The 20533-nt window shown below is 40.9% G+C and overlaps 1 protein-coding gene across 8 annotated transcripts in view; it reads left to right on the top strand.

Moving 5' to 3' along the window:
- The window catches only part of CPEB3 (cytoplasmic polyadenylation element binding protein 3), a 178237-nt gene extending 167124 nt beyond the window's left edge, over nt 1-11113 (top strand). For all 8 annotated transcript variants that reach the window (XM_049696525.1, XM_049696524.1, XM_049696522.1 and 5 more), the window contains one exon: nt 5944-11113. In XM_049696525.1, coding sequence (XP_049552482.1) covers nt 5944-6171 — 228 coding nt within the window. In that variant the 3' untranslated portion in view covers nt 6172-11113. The remainder of the gene's footprint in view (nt 1-5943) is intronic.
- The last annotated feature ends 9420 nt before the right edge of the window (nt 11114-20533 follow it).

The following is a 20533-nucleotide window of genomic DNA, read 5'->3' as shown; positions in this document are numbered from 1 at the left end:
GTAGGAAGTTCTCATCTCCTGGTCCTGTAAATCTCTTTGAACCAGAAGGTCAGCTTGGTGATTTGATTGGCTCTGTGAAGGGCTCTAGCATTTGAACTTTAATGGTCATGTAGATCACTAATATGATCCCAATAGGTTGGTGTCTCCAAAGTGCTGTAGCTTAATGATACTCCAGGTGTTTTAGGTGGTTAACAGAGAAGCCTCTTTTTATTTTATGTTATTTTATTTTAAATTTTATTTTTATTTTATTTGGGGGTATAGTTGATTTACAGTGTTAGTTTCAGGTGTACAGCAAAGTGATTCAGTTATACATACACATATATCTATTCTTTTTCTGTTTTTATTTTAATAATTATGTGTATTGGGAAAAATAGAATTAATCTGGATAGTTAGGTAAAACATCAAGTAATAGTACAGATGGCATTAGGATATGGCAAAAACTACAAATGGTGGGGAATGCCTTTAAGAAACTCTCAAATAGACCATAAATTATTTTAGGGAAGAACTATGTCTTGTTCTCCATTGTATTTCAGTTTTTAATACAGTGGCATACAAGGAATAGGCACTCCATAAATATCCATCAGATGAATGAATCCATTTGAGCCAAAATAATCACCCTTCTTTAGCATAAGGACCACCTAACTACCAGTGTCCTTCACAGTCTAATGCTCAAAAGACCCAAACTCCCTGATAGCTTCACAGAAGGGCTTTGAAAGGCAACATTTGAGGTGAGGGTTGCAGGGGGCATGACTTTCTTCTGTTTGGTTGGTGGTGGGGTAACAGGGTGGTGTTTCAGGAATCTTCATCATCAACCTTCTGATTCCAGCCAGTCAGGGGTCTGTATGCTTATGGTCAGCATGTAGTCACCATCCTCCACCTGGGTGAGGGTCTTAGTTCCTGCAGAACAACTCAAAGATATGTGTCAGATTGTTATGTATTTCCCTTGAGGAGGAACTAGGACTGTGTTTTATCACTGAACTGTTGTTTCTTGACTATTTTTCCTTTGTTTCTGCATTTCTTCACTCCCCTAATTAGTAACTGCTTGAGTCTGCTCTTTGGAACTTAGGAAAAGCCCAGGAAACTAAAGCCTTTTTCTACAAACAAGAAATGGGGGACCCAAGATGGTGGTTGTATCCAGGAGGGCCCCACACCATCCTGCTCCTTTTCAATCCCCTCCCCTTTAAAAATTTTATTTATTTTTAATAAATTTATTTATTTTTGTCTGCATTGGGTCTTTGTTGCTGGCTGCGGGCTTCTCATTGTGGTGGCTTCTCTTGTTGCGGAGCACCGGCTCTAGGTATGTGGGCTTCAGTAGTTGTGGCACGTGGGCTTAGTAGTTGTGGCTCGTGGGCTTAGTTGCTCCACGGCATGTGGGATGTTCCCAGACAAGGGATCGAACCCACGTCCCCTGCGTTGGCAGGCAGATTCTTAACCACTGCGCCACCAGGGAAGTCCCTGTTCACTTTAAAATGGTTAATTCTTTATAACTTTAACCTCAATTTAAAAAATTAATTTAAGCTCTCAAAAAAAACTGAGGGACAAAATCCCCCACATAAACACAATGCCACTTTTACACCTAAACAAAAGTAACATTAAAATATATATATATATATATATATATATATATATATATTACTGGAAAGTGCCCTTTGTGCTAGGCTTGAATCTCCTTAAGTACTCTTTTCACATGTGTATATATTACAAAGGGCTATTGTCTTTCTCCTCTGGCAGCTTTCTTTTGCTGAATGTAAAAGACCAATCCTCTCTCTCACTGCTGGATCCCCTTTTCTGAGCTTTTTGGGACTCAGATCTGGTTGCTGGAACACCCTGAGTATAGGCATCTACCTGGTGGTAGAAGCAAAGCAGTCCTCAGCTCATGGACCGAAGGTGGAAAAGCTGGCTGCTCCTAGTTCCCCACAAACCCTGCCTCTACCAGTAGTCCTCCCACCTCAGGGCAGAGGGGACTTAGTCCACCACTTCGCTCCTTCTTGGCCTTCAAGTACAGGGAGTTCAGGCCAGGTTATATACACTTTCATGAGCCTACAGCTCCCTCCCCCCAGGAGCCCACAATCTCTGCAGATCACATTCTTCTCCAGATCTATTCTGTCCTCAAGTTGCTTGAAGATAAGGAGAGATGCTGACCAAGGCAGAACTATAGATAGGAAATGCCAGAGGAGCAAAGCGGAGTATTAAGTTCAAAGGAGAAAGGAATAGTTCCCTGTGGGACTGAAAGCCTGGGCCTATAGTTAATTTTCGACAAGGTTGGTGAGACCATTCAATGGGTAAAGAATAGTCTCTTCAACAAATGGTCCTGGGGCAACTGGATATCCACATGCTAAAGAATGAAGTTGGACCCCTGTTTCACACTATATACAAAATTAACTTGAAATCAGTTAACCTAACTATAGGAGTTAAAACCATAAAATTCTTAGAAGAAAACATAGGGGCAAGTCTTTTTCTTTTTTTTTTTTTAAATAAATTTATTTATTTTTGGCCGCATTGGGTCTTCATTGCTGCACGTGGGCTTTCTCTAGTTGTGGCTAGTGGGGGCTGCTCTTCGTTGCAGTGTGTGTGCTTCTCATTGTGGTGGCTTCTCTTGTTGTGGAGCATAAGTCCTAGAGCACGTGGGCTTCAGTAGTTGTGGCATGCGGGCTCAGTAGTTGTGGCACGTAGGCTCAGTAGTTGTGGCGCATGGGCTTAGTTGTTCCGCAGCATGTGGGATCTTCCCGGACCAGGGCTTGAACTCGTGTCCCCTGCATTAGCAGGCGGATTCTTAACCACTGCACCACCAGGGAAGTCCAGGGAGTGAATCTTCTTGACCTTGAATTTGGCAGTGGATTCTTAGCTATGACATCAAAAGGAAGAACGGCAAAAGAAAAAAATAGATAGATTGGACTTGCTCAAAATTAAAAACTTTTGTGCATCAAAGAACATTTTCAAGAAAGTGAAACACAACCTACAAAATAAGAGAAAATATTTGCAAATCATATATCTGATAAAAGTCTAATATCTAGCATACATAAAGAAGTCTTACAACTCAACAACAGAAAACAATCCAATTTTTAAAATGGGCAAAGGGCTTGAATAGACCTTTCTCCAAAGAAGGTATACAAATGCCAACAAGTATATGAAAAGATGCTCAATGTTGTCAGTAGGGAATTGCAAATCAGAACCACAATGAGACATCTCTTCATACCTATTGGGATGACTATAATCACAGAAATGGAGAACAAGTGTTGGTGAGTATATGGAAAAATTGAAACCCTTTTACATTGCTGGTGGGAATGCAAAATGGTACAGCCGCTGTGGAAAACAATTTGGCAGTTCCTCAGAAAGTTAATTATAGAATTGTCATCCCAGCAAGTCTACTCCTAGGTATGTAGTGAGAAGAATTGAAAACAAATATTCAAACAAACATATGTACATACATGTTCATAGCTGCACCATTCACAATGGCCAAAAGGTAGAAATAACCCAAATGTCCATTAATGAATGAATACATAAACAAAATACCATATATATACATGCATATACATACACAAACAATGGAATACTATTCAGTCATACAAAGGAATCAAATATTGCCATATGCGACATGGATGAACCCCAAAACATTATGATAAGTGAAAGAAGCCAGACACAAAAGGTCACAATTATGTGACTACATTTTTGTAAACTATCCAGAATAGGTAAATGCATAGAGACAGAAAGCAGATAGGTTGTTGCCAGGGGCTGGGGAGGGAGAGAAGGTAGGGAAAACTGCTTAGTGGCTACAGGGTTTCCTTCTGGGGTGAAGAAAATGTTTTGGGACTAAATAGAGGTAGTGGTTGTACAACATTGTGAATATATATTCAACACCACTGAATTGTTCACTTTAAGATTGTTAATTTTATGCTAAGAAGGAAAGAGAAAAGAAAGACGGGCCTTACCGGGTACAGAAAATTGTTGGGTGGGCTGAGTATGTAGGGTGGGAAGAAAGTGCGGGTAAGTTAGAGACCAGGTCGAGTTTGAGTTGGGGACTAGATGGGAGGGAGATTGGGGCAAATCCTGAAGGCTCTGGCTTACATTTGAGTCGCAGGGGACAGGGAGTAAGTACCCCGTTATACTGAGGCAGCTGGGCTTACTCCTGAAGGTAGGGGAGAGCCTGAAGGGCTTTTGACCAGGCAAGAAACATTGAGAAGGCAGATGATTGGAACATCTACCTGGACATAGGAGAATTGACCCAGGGAAGGCCTGGAGCTTGGTGGCCAGTGCAGAGGCCATCAGTATTGGCCAGGTGTGGATGCACGTTGTGGTGGCCTGGACTAGAGAGGAAGCAGGGGGAGTGATAACTACACTTAAAGAGGGCATCTGATGTGCCAGGCACTGTTCTGTGTGCTTTATGTGATTTAACTCATTTGCTCCTCACAGGAACCCTATAAAGTATGAACTGTTCTTTTCCCCCAGTGTACAGATGAGGAAACAGAGGCTCAGTACCTGAGAAATTTGCCTAAGGTTGTACAGCTGGTAATGTGGCTGGGATTTGAACCTAGGCAGATGACCCGAGAGCCACTACAGTTTTAATTATGATGCAGAGATGAATGTGAGATTTTTTTTTTTTTGAAGCCCACTCTCTAACCTGTTAGATCGAGGAGGGAAAAATAGGAGGAAGGGAACTAGAGCCACAGAGCAAAGACATTTTCCCCCTTGGGTAAGCAAGGGCTGGGACAGGTCATCTCCAGTGGGTCTTCCAAGCAGAGACAGAACTCCAGAGGAGGCCGGCGAAGGGCCCTTCAGAAGGGAAGGTGCAGGAATGCCAGAGCCCAATCCCAGGCATTCCCTGTGTCCCTGCTCACCCCACGCTGTCCCCCGTCAGCCCCTCGGTACCCTGCCCCGTGCCCTGCTGGAACCTCCGGGCTGCGTCCAGAGGCAGCCCAAACTGGTCAGGCAGTTGAGTCATGTCAAAAAAAATGTGGGTCCCCATCTCCATAGCCCCAGCGGCCACAGTGCTTGCTCTTCCCCAGAACAGCTCTAGAGGTCAGTGTGGGAAGGAGCCTGATCACAGAGACTTGCCACCTTCCTGCTAATTTCTAACGTTTGGGATGAAAACATTAATGATAGTCCGTTTCTGAGGTTCTTGGAAGCGGACATGAGGGAAAACTGTGATAACTTTTGTTCTTCCTTGCTTCTGGTTTTCCTCTAACATAGCCTGCAGGGCTGTGATGAAAAGTTCTCTATTGAAGCTTCCAGTCTTGGAGGGAGATTAAGGCAATAAAATCTAAAAAATAAAAAAGCCTCAATTGTTAGAGTAGCTTCTTAACATCCCCCTAGTCCCCCTTTCCCTGCCATCCATTGTGAACAGTACTGGGAGGTTAGTCTTTTGAAAGCCTTGTGCTTAAAACATTGAAGCCCAGAGCCTCACGGTCACCCTTCAGCTAGGCTTGCCAGCCTCAGTGGGACTTGCCCTTTGGCCCAGCTCCTGCCAAACTTCCCCAAGTACGTGCTCTACCTTTGCCTACTTTTGGGCTTTGTCCTCGCTGGTTCCTCTCCCTGAAATGCTGTTCGTGCATAGCCGGGTGCTTCCAGCCTTCAGAATTCAGCTCATGTGCATTTAACCTGTGCTGCCTCTCTTAATCCTCACCAGCACCCTTTGAGGTAGACCCTGCTATGCCCATCATATAGATATCCAGATATGTGTGTGTGTCCGTGTATCACCGTTACACCCACTTTACAGATCCACATATAGAGCAAACAGAAGCACAGAGAGAGGTTACTGCCATCACACAACTAGTAAGTAGTAAGTCAAGGAGCAGATCCCATACTCTCAGCCACTGTCTGATACCAGCTGAGTTCAACACCGAGTCTGACTGGGACATATTAAGCTCCATTATAAACTCTTAAGAGGAAGAAATGTGAGGAAGCTTTGCTAAAATCTTTTTTCCTGTCTTTCCTCTTTGGGTCCAGGTGGAAGTGAAGCCATATGTGCTGGATGATCAGATGTGTGATGAGTGCCAGGGCACACGCTGTGGTGGGAAGTTTGCCCCATTCTTCTGTGCCAACGTCACCTGTCTGCAGTATTACTGCGAATACTGCTGGGCGAGCATACATTCCCGCGCCGGGCGGGAGTTCCACAAACCGCTGGTGAAGGAGGGAGGTGACCGCCCTCGCCATGTCCCGTTCCGCTGGAGCTGAGCCCAGGGTATACCCAGCCACAAGTACTGGAGTAGATAACAAGGAGGGAAAAGAGAGGGCACTGCCTCAGGGCTTACAGTGTTCTGGAAATCTGTGCATTTGTTCTCGATTTTTAAAGAAGAAATGGGTCTTTTTATTATTATTATTATTATTTACAGTCATATTACTGAACTCAGTGTCCAGTATAATGCAGAATTGCAGAGTGTATAACGGTACTGATTTGCACTTTGATTCACACCTTTGTCTGCTTGGTACCTTAATTTCTTACACCTGATTTGTCACTCGTAGACTGCCATTCTCATCAGCGGCCATCAGGTTGATGTCTGTGATTTTTTTGTTTGTTGTTGTTGTATTGTTATTGTTTTGATCGTTTTTGAACTGGAGCATGCACTTATTTTCAGAAACTTAGAGAATCGCCCCTAGGAGAAGACTTACCAAAGGTAATACTTGTGAGTAGGTGGCAGATGTAGCAAAAACTTCACAACAATTCAGCAATCATTAGCTGGGGTCATTTAGAGTAAGGAAAACCCTTAATGAAAATAAGCCTTTAGTTGCTCTCTATTTTGACATGTAAGGATACCTCATAAGCTGAATCTTTATTTTTCCTTCATGTTTAATTTTTGTTTTGCTGAGGATTTTGGTTAGATCTTTTAGTGTTATGTAAATTTATGCTGCAATAGCTTTTGCTGCTATTAAAGTGGTATTATTAATACCATAATACTCTATTCAGGCTAAGGTATCAATTACAAAAAACCCAACAACATACTTTTGTGATTTAGGGATAGAATCAGCTGCCGAAAGGAGATCAGAATAGACTTGAGAAAGCTTCAACGGAAGGTCACTATTTCTGACTGCATGTTTACTTAATCAGGTTGCTGCATGCAATAAATTTTATATCTGATGTCTAGTATAAAACCTTCCCACAATGCACAAATTAAGAATCTATATAAGCTATAAAATACTGACTTTTTTAAAAAAAGATTTTTTTCATTCAAAGAAATGGTAATTGACTGGAGGAAGGCATGCCTCAATAAATGGAATGCTTCTGAAATTAGGAACAGCCCATAACAGAATGACCTATATTACAACCAATATAAAACCTAGGTGTAGGATATTCTTAAAGCAAATTTGTGGATGGTAGATGAAGTACTTTGCGGTGCTCTGTTATATATTGTGCAATTTATTTTATATAGTAAAGTGATTATGTCTAACTGTGATCAAACTTAACTGTTTAAAGCCTCTGTGTCAGACATTAACGAACTTGACAGTTCATAACTGGTATATTATTAACTAACACATGAGCTCTTAGTTACAATCTCCTAGTGCTTGCACCATTTTACATAGCTTCAGACCTTGTCCAGAAAACCAAAGAGCTCATCTTAGCTTACAAACACTAGGAATATATACAGTATATAGAGATAAGTTGTCAATTGACAAACTAGGCACATTTTAAGAAAGTTGCGTGATCGTGATGCTAAAGAAATGTCTGTACAAAATAAGATGGCCTGGGCAGGGTTGGTTGTCTGGGTGAGAAATTAACTACTTAATTCCCTGGATTTATCCTGTAAAGCTTGAATAGAATTCAGACCTGCTAGTACTACCATGGACATTTTTTTAGCATTCACTCTTGGGCTGCAGATAGTAATATATAAACACACACAATGATTATGAGACTATGTAAATCTTTTTTTAAATCTTCTTCCTATGTTTTGGAATTATGGGGACAATCTGACTGGATATGACACTGCAGAATAGATTTAAGTCGCTGTGTTTTATGTGCTGTGATGTCCTTGTACTGTCTTAAGTTAATATCGCTTGGTTTTGTTTTGTTTTGTTTCTCCAGTGTTTAGTTGCAATTAACAGCTCTCAAACTATAGTTTGTTTTCAAAAAGGAAAAAACAAAATAGTTTTTTACTGGGTTAAAAATGCTTATTAGAATTCTCCCCCTTTGAGGTTACCTCTGGGCTTTTTGGTAATAACTGCTTTTTTCCAGCCCAGCTGTGGTTTTCTGTTTGTTTTTTTCTATGTTTGTGGTTTTTTTCATCTGTACAAGAAATTTTGTTATGCACTACTACTTTTTGTATTTTAGACAGTTTTCAAAAGTTGGCTGAAGATTTTTTTGTTTGTTTGTTTTTAAGGAAAAAGGCATGCTTTCTGACTGACATGATCTTTTGCAATACCTCAATTTTGAAATATAGGAAAGAAAATGATATTTTCTAAGTAAGTTTATTCAGAAAAATATATATTAATTTAATTCTGCAAGAAAAATGATTTAACAGATGGGTAACTTTATTTTTTTCATGCTTATTTGTGTTTTTTGAAAATGAAGAAGTTAGAGCTTTATAACTATAATATTAAAGATCATATCTAACCTACAGAAATCTACCTAATTATGTGAAAGAAGCAGAACTTTTTGAAGAAGCACCCCTCTTTCATGTACTAAAATAATACTGAGATTTAAAAACAAAGCTGGAATATTGTACAGCATAAAGCTGAAGTGAAGGTGAAAAAGCATTGTCATAAAGAATAGGTTTCAAAAAATAAACTCCATTTGGTGCTGAAAGTTGTGAATAGGTGGTGGAAACTACTTTCCCTTAATTTGTATATTTATAATCAAGCGTTGATTGTGCACGACTGACCAGGATTGTGAAAGAGTTCTTCTGTTTGTATTTTTTTAAAGAGAACTTTTTTAGTTTATTAAATTATAACATGTTCCCTTTTGTTTTGTAAATAAATGTGCCCCCAAGTTGTTAATGTTATATTAAAAGAGAGGGTCCTTCAAAAAAAATTATTTTTTAAAACACAGAGGTGTTCTGACCTGCAACTTGATGGGAAGCCCCCGGGTATCACAGGTCCTGTTGTGGCCTTTCCTTGATGTGACACTTGAACTAGTCGATTTTTTGAAGGCTATAACCTAACCTCGACTATTTGTTGTTATGTGCAATACTGTTTGTACTGTTTGTATAAAAAATAGAAAAAAAAAGAAAAGAAAAAAGGCATAAATCTTTATTGCAGATTTATTTTCATTGCAAACTTTAGACATTGTGATTCACTGAAATCATTTTTCTACTGTCAAATATGTACCTTTTCTTCATGCTGGTATTTTTTCAATAGTAATGTAGCCTTTGTACTGAGACAAATTTTCATTGTTATTTTTAGAAAGATTTTTTGCTAAGAAAAAAATTAAACATATTTACATATTTTTCATTTTATTTCGTATTTTCTTTAAGGAGTGCTTTCTCAATCATTAATAGAGTTGTTTCTGGGAGGGACTTTCATATCTGGTCAATGTCATAATATTATTTTGTATTTTTACTTGGAATAAATTAATTTTATGATGCTAATTCTTTAAAAGTTTATTTTTTTCATTTTCAGTTATTTTTGAAGCTAAAACCTTTGTAATATTGTTACTAAAGTGTCTAGTTTTTTGAAATGCAAAGCTTTATGTATTAACTTGCTGATGTGGTTTACAATAGTGTGACAACGATGAAAATGGTTGGTTATGTAAAGTGATTGGAAAATGTAATGGATAATTGGGTAATAAAATGACAGAATGAGCAGAACATGTGAGATTTTGACAAGCCTTTTCCTTTATTACAGTGGTTTAGTGTAAGACTAGGGATGTCACAGTACAGTTCTCTAGGGATGTCACAGTGGATTTATACAACACCAGGTGCAGCCAACTCTGTGGCCCTGATGATGAAGTCACCCCTTACTGAGATACCACCAAGTTGAGAACCTGGCCGGGTTGGCAGAGTGTTTTATTGCTTTTCCCCTCTAACTCTTCATTCTGTCGTGTGTGTGTGTGTGTGTGTGTGTGTGTGTGTGTGTGAGAATCTGCCACCGACTGCTGTCCACATGTGAGTGGGTACCTTTCGCCAGGCCGAATCTTTGCCCTGCATTTACAGTGGTGACGTCTGAGAGTGAAAGGAGGTCTCTGAGAGGACCAGCCCTCTGGGAGGTTAGACTTGGACCGCAGTGTCTCGCCCGAGTGACCTCCCCGAGCACACGGGTGGCCTGGCAAGGCGGCACACTCCGAGGTCACCACTGTAAATGGACAGTCTCAGACTTCGTCTTACTCCACCCCCAGCCTGCTCCCTGGTATGGTGCCCCTTGTTTGTCCCTTATTGTGGCAACACATCTGGCCACTCCGAGCATGATCTGTCTGCCCTCCTGCTTCTTTTCCAACACCCAAACTCACCTTGAAGCTGTGCTGTTAAGGCAGCGTGTCATTGTCATGGCACCTAAAATTAAACAAAAATCATACAACTGCAAAACTGGTGTTGCGTAAACAGAACATCCAATGACTCGCTCTAGACAGATGGTGTGTTTCTCCCAGTCCTTGATGGCCTCTTCAGGCCTCCTGCCATGGAGGCAAGGTTATCAATGCCTCAGAGAAACATGTGTCCAGAGTTGGCTCTTGGGTATGCTCTATGTATTCAGTTTTGTAAATAATATATAGATTAGATCAAGTTGTGATGTAAAATTTTAACTCAAATTGGATATTACTGGTTGGAATTTTACATTAACTACAAATAAGTGATTAGGAACAGAAGAAAAGAAATTGGAAAATTTTTGCTTAGTGGTATAAAGATTATGCTTAGATTTCTGCCTATATCTTGTGTTTTATAGCTTGTTAGTGAGGCATGGGCTAATGCAGAATGTACTGCATTTATGCAATTAGCAAATAACTGCTAGTTTTCATTTTATCTATTATATTAGCAACAAAATGGCGTTTAACTGGGTAAAGCTCCTACCTAAATATTTGAGTATTGTGACATCTCTACTTGCAAGGTTTGAGTGAAAGATTAGTCACAGATTAGTGAAAAAAAAGTTATCTTTTTGTTAAAACTGGCTTATTTGTATGGATTGTTGCTTTTTCACCAGTTTGTGTGGTATGTCAGCTAACATTTTCTGTTGGTTTTTTTTAATAATAACCAAACTTCTCTATCTCAGCTGCAATAGTGTTCCATTTTACCAGAGTATTTTATAATTAATGCTGTTGACTTTATACCCCAAAATGGGTCAAGAAATGGATATGTGACTTGGGGATGTTTAAATTTGTATGACAATGAAGTTAATCACAACAAGTAGAAAACCTGGGTGCTAATACAGGACAACTTCTGCTCTTTTTCTTTTCTGGATATAGTTCCGTTGGGGTATAAAGTATTAGGTATTTGTATTTTTGCTGTCAAAATAATGGACATAACTTTTAGAGTGTTCACAGCTAAGATCGCTGTATTTGTTTTTCAACTAACAACTAATTTTAAATGTATTGTATCTTTTATTACCTGTTCTCTTAGATTGTTTTTGCTAGTAACCCTTACTCAGCTTCCGCCTTTGGGGCTTGGACTGATATTGCTTGTGTGGAACTGCAGTACTGTGACTAACCATGGAGCTCAATGCAGCTATTGCTTACAACTGCTTAAACTTTGTAGTTTGGACTTCTTTTTTTTTTTCTGTAATAACAACTTATTAAATCTAGTTGTATGAAGTACTGACACTTGTCATCCTTTGCACTTGCCAAGGAGTATCTTGGAGTACATGGATTGCGTCTGGGAATATTTGTACACTCCAACTTGCTTGGTGAGCTTTTAGGGGGAGGGGGGACAAACTCCTTTAAGCAGGTTAAATACAGCAACATTCACCTTTTTTCTGACACGAATGACACTCGTTTAAAAAAAAGAACACGAGTGTATTTAAAACAGGAAGGTGTTTGTTGACACAATGTATGCAAGATTTTCAGGTGCACGTGGGCATGCCAGCACTTGCCACGTGAAACCAATTTTCAAAATTAAAACCGAGAAAGTCAACGAAAACGTTAAGTACGCCCCCTTTCGTTTTTTTACGCTAGGCTCTCTGGGATCCTCTCGGAAAATGGGTCCTTTTACAATCCCGTAGCGACTTTGGACGTGCTAGAAGCTCTCTTGTAGGCACTAACTTCAATCCTTGTAGAAAACGGACCACAATCGGCCGCACCCAAGAATCCCCTGGCAGCTTTCATAACATGCAGGTGTCAGCGTCTCAACCCCGAGCCGTAATTCCGTGGTGGGGGAGCGGGGTCTGGCGCAGGTGTTTTCCACTCGGGGGCTCCAGCGCCGCCCGAGAGTCCGCTGGCGCCCGAGGGGGCGGGGCCGGCGCCGAGCAGCGCTCCGCCCCTCGGGGTCCCGACTCCGCCCTCCGGCCGCTCGGCTTTGCAGGGGAGCTGGCGGGGCTGCGCGGGGCGGCTGGGCTCCCTCCCGGGCTTTCGCGGCCCCTCTCCTGCCTGGCGCCCCTTCCCGCCGCTGGTTCCCAAGTCCGGCCCCAGTCTGCCCTCCCCCAGGTGGCCCCGGCGCGTGGCCGCGGCCCACAGGTAAGCTATCCCGCGACCGGTGCGCGCGCGCCCACCCCGCCACCTCCCGGGCTTCGGGCGCGGCCGCTGCAGCACCAGCCTCCCGAGATGCCATCAGGGTCCGGAGGCCTGAAGCTCGCGCGGGAGGCCCGGGGTTCAGCGCAGCCGTGTCACCGGACGGCATCGACCATTTGGAGCTCTGTGTCTATGCCTCGTGCAAAATGGGGAGAGGAATACTATGTTTCAGGTCCCTTTTACGTTTGATTTTCTAAAACTGCATCATGCACCAAGCACCAAATGGAACCCTGTTTTCAGAATGCTGGTCTGACTTGGGCCCCACGTTTGTCTCCTGGCAAAAGCGTTCTGGGATCCTAACTCGGAGGGGGAGTAGGTAAATGAGTGGTGCCGCGGTGACGAGCAGCTTGTTATTTCTAGGGTGTAAAAGCCGGGAAGCCTGGCGTTCCTGGGGCGTGAGGTTGGAAGCGGCGGTTCTGAAGCAGCCCCCTTGCTGGACGCTAAGCCCTCGCTGTGAGGGGATGTGCAGGACAGACCCTGACGGCTGAGAAGGCTGGGGTTAGGTCTAAGGTACCCGCTTTACAGAAAGAAAACTCATTACCCACAAACACTGATGAACACAGCTTAAAAATTGTAGTTGGGTGGTTTTTCACAAGACCCATGGCACATGGGTCACTTGGACACTTAAATTGGAAGACTTAAAGTCATGTATTTTAACTAGAACGGTTGTACTAGATAGGTTAATGATTGCTAATGAGATGAGGGGAGTCCAAAATTGAGGAGTCCTATTGCTATTCAAAGGCCTGTTGGGAAGAAAAACTTTGCTCTAATTTAGGCTCAGTGATTTAGAAGCCTGTGAGTTAACTGGCAAAAGACAGACTAACAGGAGCTTATTCATATGCACATGAATCCAGCAAAAGAAGTGGCCCCTCCATAATTAGAGGTCGGTGTCTATAACCTAATTTAATAGGGGAAAGGAAGGGGGGAGAAAGGAGCTTCTATGGGAAGATCAAATGGTTTCTTTTTTTTTTTACATCAATTTTCCAATGCAATTTTTTTAATTAGCAAATTTTTAAAAATTAAAGTATAGTTGATTTACATTATTCATTTCAGGTGTACAGCATAGTGATTCAGTATTTTTATAGATTTAGAAAAGACGGTGGGTTTTTAGGGGAACAAATGGGAGATAAGAAAGGTTGTGATAATGTTTGTTTAAGCAGGTGTGAGCGTTTTCTGTGTTCTTTTGGCCAGTGAAACTCCCCAGGAGAGGGCGTTCATTGACTGATTACAGCCTCGCTCTCAGAAGCTTCTGCCTTTAGTCAGATAAGGGAAGCTTTGAAAAAGCTTCTTTTGCATCTATTGAATTTCCAATGTCTTCAGTTTAAAATCGTCTTAATATCAACTTTGGAGGTCCGAGGGGTCCCCACAGATAAATGGCTGGAATGACTCTATCACTGGAACAGATAACTGAAAGTTATCTGTATTCTGTCCCATTACGGAGTATTATGGAGGGAACAAATTCTTTGATCATTGTTTGTGTTTAGTTAAAGGACTTGTCTGTAACTCCATGTACATTCACCTCAATATTTAATTCTGGCCCTGTAAGGGTCAGCCCAAGTCATGGAGTTTTCTTCTTTGCTGTTACTGGTCAAATCTTTGGTTAAGATGGTTTGAGCTGAACTGTTAAGTATAAGGGAAACATTCCAACTTGTCACCTTCAGTGCAGGCCTGAACCAAGTGAGACTCTTTTTTTTTTGTAAATGGAAGAAAGACTCCCCGGGCAAGTTCTAGCCCCTAAGGTGGGGAGTTGTCTTGCGTGCCTGGTCTCTCCTTTCAAAAGGGTCCTTCTGCTCGATTTCATTACTCATTATTAAAAACAAACAAAAAAACGCAGTTCCAATACATACCCATAAGAAGGACTAAAATTTAGAAGACGGGAAATACTGAGTATCAGGAAGAATCTAGATAAGTGCTGATAGAGGTGTCAGGTGGTGCAACCATACTAGAAAACTGTTTACAAGGGCTGAATGTGTATATCCTATGATTCCGCCTTTCCACTCATAGGCAGAAGCCCAACAGATGTGTAGCATGTTCCCAAAAGATACTACAAGAAGGATCACAGCAGCATATAGCCCCAATCTGGAAGCTATCCAAATGCCCTCCACCATTAGAATGGATACATTGTAGTGTATCCACAAATGGGACACTGTATAGCAATAAGAGTGAAGATCTACAAGTATATGCCACATTACGGAAGGCCATCACAAACTTAGTGTTGATCAAAATCGCCAGAGTACATAAGGTATGATTCCATTTGTATAAACAGGGAAGGAGTAACTGAAAGGGGGCATGGAGGCGGCTGCTGGGCTGCGGGTAACTCTTGATCTGGGTGTTGCATACAAGGTGTGTGCGGTTTGTGTAAATTCACTGAGCCATACACTTCGGTCTGTGCACTTTTCTATGTTTTAATGGACCATTAAAACAACAAAAAAAGGGGGCTCTGTGAAAGGTAAAAGCTGATGCTTGCCACAAATGCAGTTCTTTCCAGGCAGCCTCCATGCAATTCACTCTTATTCCTGAACCAGACCTCTTTTCTGGCTGTCACTGCTAGCAGGCGCCCATCCAAACTGGCCTGCTTTCCCAATCACCCAAACCTCAGTCTCCCTGCTCTCCGTCTTCCCTGCTCCCGTGTCTAGGCTCCGTTCCACTCTTCCTTAAGCTTACCAACATCCAGGAGGATTTGTTTTGTTTTAGTCAATTTAGGAGGAGGGGTGGAATCGAGAAACAGTTTAAAAACCCTCCATCCACTAGTCTCTGCAGTTGATGGTAAAGCATCAAACATTGAAAGCCAGTTAATCTCACATGTGCATGTGCTGACTGGCTTATGTGATGTCTTGTTTAACATTTAACAAGATCTGTTGGCCCCCGCTTCCACATTTATAGCCTGATTGACTTTTTAACATTATACCTTTTTTATTTTTAGATAACGTGTAGATGCAGATACTGTTGTAAGAAATAAGACAGATTCCATGTATTCTTTACCCAGTTTCCCCCTAATATCTTGCAAAATTGTGTTAAATATTACACCCAGAATACTGACATTGATACAGACAAAATGAAAAGTATTTCCGTCACCATAAGAACACCCGCAACCCTCCCTTTCCCACCTCCCTAGAGCCATGGCAACGATGACTAATTTGTTCTCCAGTTCTATAACTTTCTCATTTCAAGAATGGAATATAGGGACTGCCCTGGCGGTCCAGTGGTTAAGATTCCACGCTTTTCCTGCAGGGGGAACGGGTTCAGTCCCTGGTCAGGGAACTAAGATCACATATCCCGCATGCTCCGCAACCGGAAAAAAGAAGAATGGAAACATACAGTGTGTAACCTTTTGGGATTGGCTTTTTTCTTTTTATTTTATAAACTTATTTATTTGTTTATTTTTGGCTGTGTTGGGTCTCCATTGCTGTGCGTGGGCTTTCTCTAGTTGTGGCGAGCGGGGGCTACTCTTCGTTGCAGTGTGCGGGCTTCTCATTGTGGCGGCTTCTCTTGTTGCAAAGCACGGGCTCGAGTTGCACGGGCTTCAGTAGTTGTGGCGAGCGGGCTCTAGAGCGCAGGCTCTGTAGTTGTGGCGCACGGGCTTAGTTGCTCTGCAGCATGTGGGATCTTCCCAGACCAGGGATCGTACCCATGTCCCCTGCATTGGCAGGCGGATTCTTAACCACTGTCCCACCAGGGAAGTCGAGGTTTGGCTTTTTTCAATCATTATAATTCTCTAGAGATTCATCTTGGTTGTTTATCAATAGTTTGTGTTTTTTTTTTTTTTTTCTTTTTTTTGCGGTACGCGGGCCTCTCACTGTTGTGGCCTCTCCCGTTGCGGAGCACAGGCTCCGGACACGCAGGCTCAGCGGCCATGGCTCACGGGCCCAGCCGCTCCGCGGCACGTGGGATCTTCCCGGACCGGGGCACGAACCCGTGTCCCCTGCATCGGCAGGCGGACTCTCAACCATTGCGCCACCAGGGAAGCCCAATAGTTTGTTCCTTTTGATTACCAAGTATTATTCCATGGCATGGATGCACCGTGGTTTGTTTAGCCACTTGTTTATAGGACATCTGGATTGTTTCTAGCTTGGCACTATTAGAAATAAAGCTGCTATAAACATTTGTGTACAGGTTTTTGTGTGAACATGTCTTCGTTTTCTCTGGGATAAATGCCCAAGAGTGCAATTGCAGGGTCGTATGATAGTTTCACGTTTAGTTTTTGAAGAAACTGCCGAAATGTTTTCTAGAGTCTGGTATACCTTTTTACATATTAACCAAAATGTATGCATGATCCAGTTTCTCTGTGTCCTCTCGGGCATTTGGTTTTGTCACTGCTTTTCAGCTTACCCACTCTGATAGGTGTGCAGTCATATCCCATTGTGGTTTTAATTTGCATTTCTCTAATGGCTAATAATGTCGAACATTTTATCATGTTCATGTTTGTCATCTCTATACCCTTTTCAGTGAAATGTCTCTATTGTTGCCCATTTTCTAATTGGTTTGGGTTTTGGGTTTTTTTTTTATCGTGTGGCTCTTTTTTATTCACTTTATTTGATCAAATAGTACAGAGTTCCCATGCACCCCCGTCAGTCCTCTCCCCTCAAGTTCCCCCTATTAACGCCTTGCATTAGGGTGGTACATTTGTTACAGTTGATAGCCAATATTGATAAATTATTAACTAAAGTCCACAGTTTAAATTAGGGTTTACTCTTTTTTTAATTTATTTTTTTATTGAAGTATAGTTGAACTACAGTGTTGTGTTAATTACTGCTGTACAGCAAAGAGACTCAGTTATACATACATATATATATATACACACACACACACATTCTTTTTCATATTCTTTTCCATTATGGTTTATCACAGGATATTGAATATAGTTCTCTGTGCTATGCAGTAGGACCTTGTTGTTTATCCATTCCATATATATAGAGTTTACTCTTTACGTTGTACACTTCCATGGGTTTTGACAAATGCATAATGTCACGTATCCGCCATTATAGTATCATACAGAGTAGTTTCACTGCCCTAAAAATCCCATGTGCTCCCCCTTCCCCCTTGCAATCACTCTTCTTTTTACTCTCTTTATAGTTTGAGCCTTTTGCAAAATGTCATAGTTGGAATCATACATTATGTAGACTTTTCAGACTGGCTTCTTTCACTTAGTAATATGCATTTAAGATTCCTCCAAGTCTTCTCATGGCTTCACAGCTCATTTCTCTTTAGTGCTGAATAATATTCCATTGTCTAGAAGTACCATAGTTTACTTATTCATTCACCTACTAAAGAACGTCTTGGTTGCTTCCTGTTTCTGGCAATTATGAATAAGGCTGCTATAAACGTCCATGTGCAGGTTTTTGCGTGGACATAAGTATTCAACTCATTTGGGTAAACATCTGTGAGCACGATTGCTGGATCATATGGTAAACATATGTTTAGCTTTGTAAGAGACTGCCAAGCTGTCTTCCAAAGCAACTGTACAATTTTGCTTTTCGTGTGCTTATTTGCCGTCTGTATTATTGTTGGTGAGAAGTCTGTTGAGTTCTTTAGCCTATTTTTTACATTGGATTGACTGCTTTCTTATTGTTGAGTTTTAAGAATTTTTTGTATACATTGGGTACAAGTCCTTTATATGTTTTAGAGATAAAGTTCAACTTATTAATTTTGTCTTTCATGAACTGTGCTTTTCATGTTGTACCTAAAATTCATTGCCAAACCCAGGGTCATCTGTGTTATTTTCTAGAAGTTTTATACTTTTGCATTTAACATTTAGGTCTGTGATCTACTTTGAGTTAATTTTTGTGAAAGGTGTAAGGTCTGTGTCTAGATTCACTTTTTTTGCATGTGGATGTCCAGTTGTTCCAGCACCATTTTTTGAAAAGATCATCTTTTCTCCATTGTATTACCTTTGCTCCTTTGTCGAAGATTGGTTTGACTACATTTGTGAGGGTCTATTTTGGGGCTCTATATTCTGTTCCACTGATCTATTTGTCTATTTTGCCAGTACAACACTATCTTGATTATTGTAGGTTTATATTGTCTTAAAGTCAGGTAGTATCAGTCTCACAACTTTGTTCTTTTTCAGTATTGTGTTGCCTATTGTAGGTTTTTTCCTTTTATATACAAACTTTAGAATCAGTTTGTCAGTATCCACAAAGTAACTTGCTGGGATTTGGATTGGGATTGCATTAAATCTGCAGATCAGCTAGGGAAGAACTGACATCTTAACAGTATTAAGTCTTCTTATCCATGAATATGAAATCTCTCTCCATTTATTATTTTTTCTTTTATTAGAATTTGTAGTTTTCCTCATATAAATCTTGCACATATATTTTAGGTTTATACCTAAGCATTTCATTTTGGGGTGCTAATGTTGATATATAGGAAAGCAATGAACTTTTTATTTTTTAGCCTTATATCTTGCAACCTTGCTACATAATCTGTTATAAATTCCAGGGTTTTTTGTTTGTTTCGTCAATTCTTTGAGATTTTCTACACATAAAACCCTATGTCATCTGCAAACAAAGACAGTTTGATGTCTTCCTTCCCAATCTGTATACCTTTTATTTCCTTTTCTTACTGTGTTAGCTACGACTTCCAGTATAATAGTGAACGGGAGTGGTGAGAAGAGACATCTTTGCCTTGTTTCCAATCTTACGTGGAAAGCATCTAGATTATTAGCCTTAAGTGTGATGTTAGCTGTAGGTTTTTCATAGTTGTTCTTTATCGAGGTGAGGAAGTTCCCCTCTGTTGCTGGTTTTTATAATGAATAGGTGTTGAGTTTTGTCAAGTGCCTTTCCTGCATCTATTGAGATAATGACATGATTTTTCTTCTTTAGCCTGTTGATGTAATGGATTATACTAATTGATTTTTTTTCACACACACACACTGTATTTTATTTTTGCAAGAGATAGATAAACTGACATCAAGCATTGTAAATGGATGACCACAACAAAAGCAACAATGATTGCAATTACCAAACACGAAACACACTCATACTATGTCATAATATTGACATTCAGTCCAGGAATCCTCCACTGTAACAGCTCCTTTACTTTGCAGTGAAAATTGATTTGTATATTTTTTGCCTCTGAGTCCTTGTGGGATTTTTTTTTTATTCAAACAGAAAGTCACAAAAGTTATAATCATCCTCATCAGTTCACTCAGTCCCATGTAATTTTTTTTTCATCTTGATCTTTTGTTAGCACTTTTATGAATTAATCAGTTTTCCATTAGAGTTCTGAAAATGCTTGTTCATTCAGTTCAGCAGTATAGTCAGTTACCAGAAACCTGTACTTGTCAGAGTCTTTTCCATGAATCCTTGAAGATGAAACCCTTTTATAGGAACATACTTGCAAAAGCATCAGAGTACACCCAGAACTGTCTGTAAATGACAAAAGACTTAAAAATGACCACGGTTAAAGATTTGATGAAAGTTCATAATAATGCAATTGACAAGGAAATTTAGTTATTTCTGAGATATACATTTTAAAGTAATAACTACAATTATGACTTATAACATTATACCAGAACATATAAGATTTTCAGAAATTTCATGTAATGTCTGAAACATTTATATTAACATATTTCCGTACAAATAACCCAAAGAAAGTTTAGTATTAGTTGTTTTTTTTTTTTTTTGCGGTACGCAGGCCTCTCACTGTTGTGGCCTCTCCCGTTGCGGAGCAGAGGCTCCGGACGCGCAGGCTCAGCGGCCATGGCTCACGGGCCTAGCCGCTCCGCGGCATGTGGGATCTTCCTGGACTGGGGCACGAACCTGTGTCCCCCGCGTCGGCAGGCGGACTCTCAACCACTGCGCCACCAGGGAAGCCCATAGTTTGTTTTTTTATACTGCAAGTTCTTATTAGTTATCAATTTTATACACATCAGTGTGTACATGTCAATCCCAATCGCCCAATTCAGCACACCACCATCCCCACCTCACCGTGGTTTTCCCCTCTTGGTGTCCATAC

Source organism: Orcinus orca, chromosome 14, assembly GCF_937001465.1.
Source record: "Orcinus orca chromosome 14, mOrcOrc1.1, whole genome shotgun sequence".
Lineage (NCBI taxonomy): Eukaryota > Metazoa > Chordata > Mammalia > Artiodactyla > Delphinidae > Orcinus > Orcinus orca.
The sequence above is the reverse complement of the archived record's forward strand: the minus strand, read 5'-3'. Positions and strand labels throughout refer to the sequence as shown.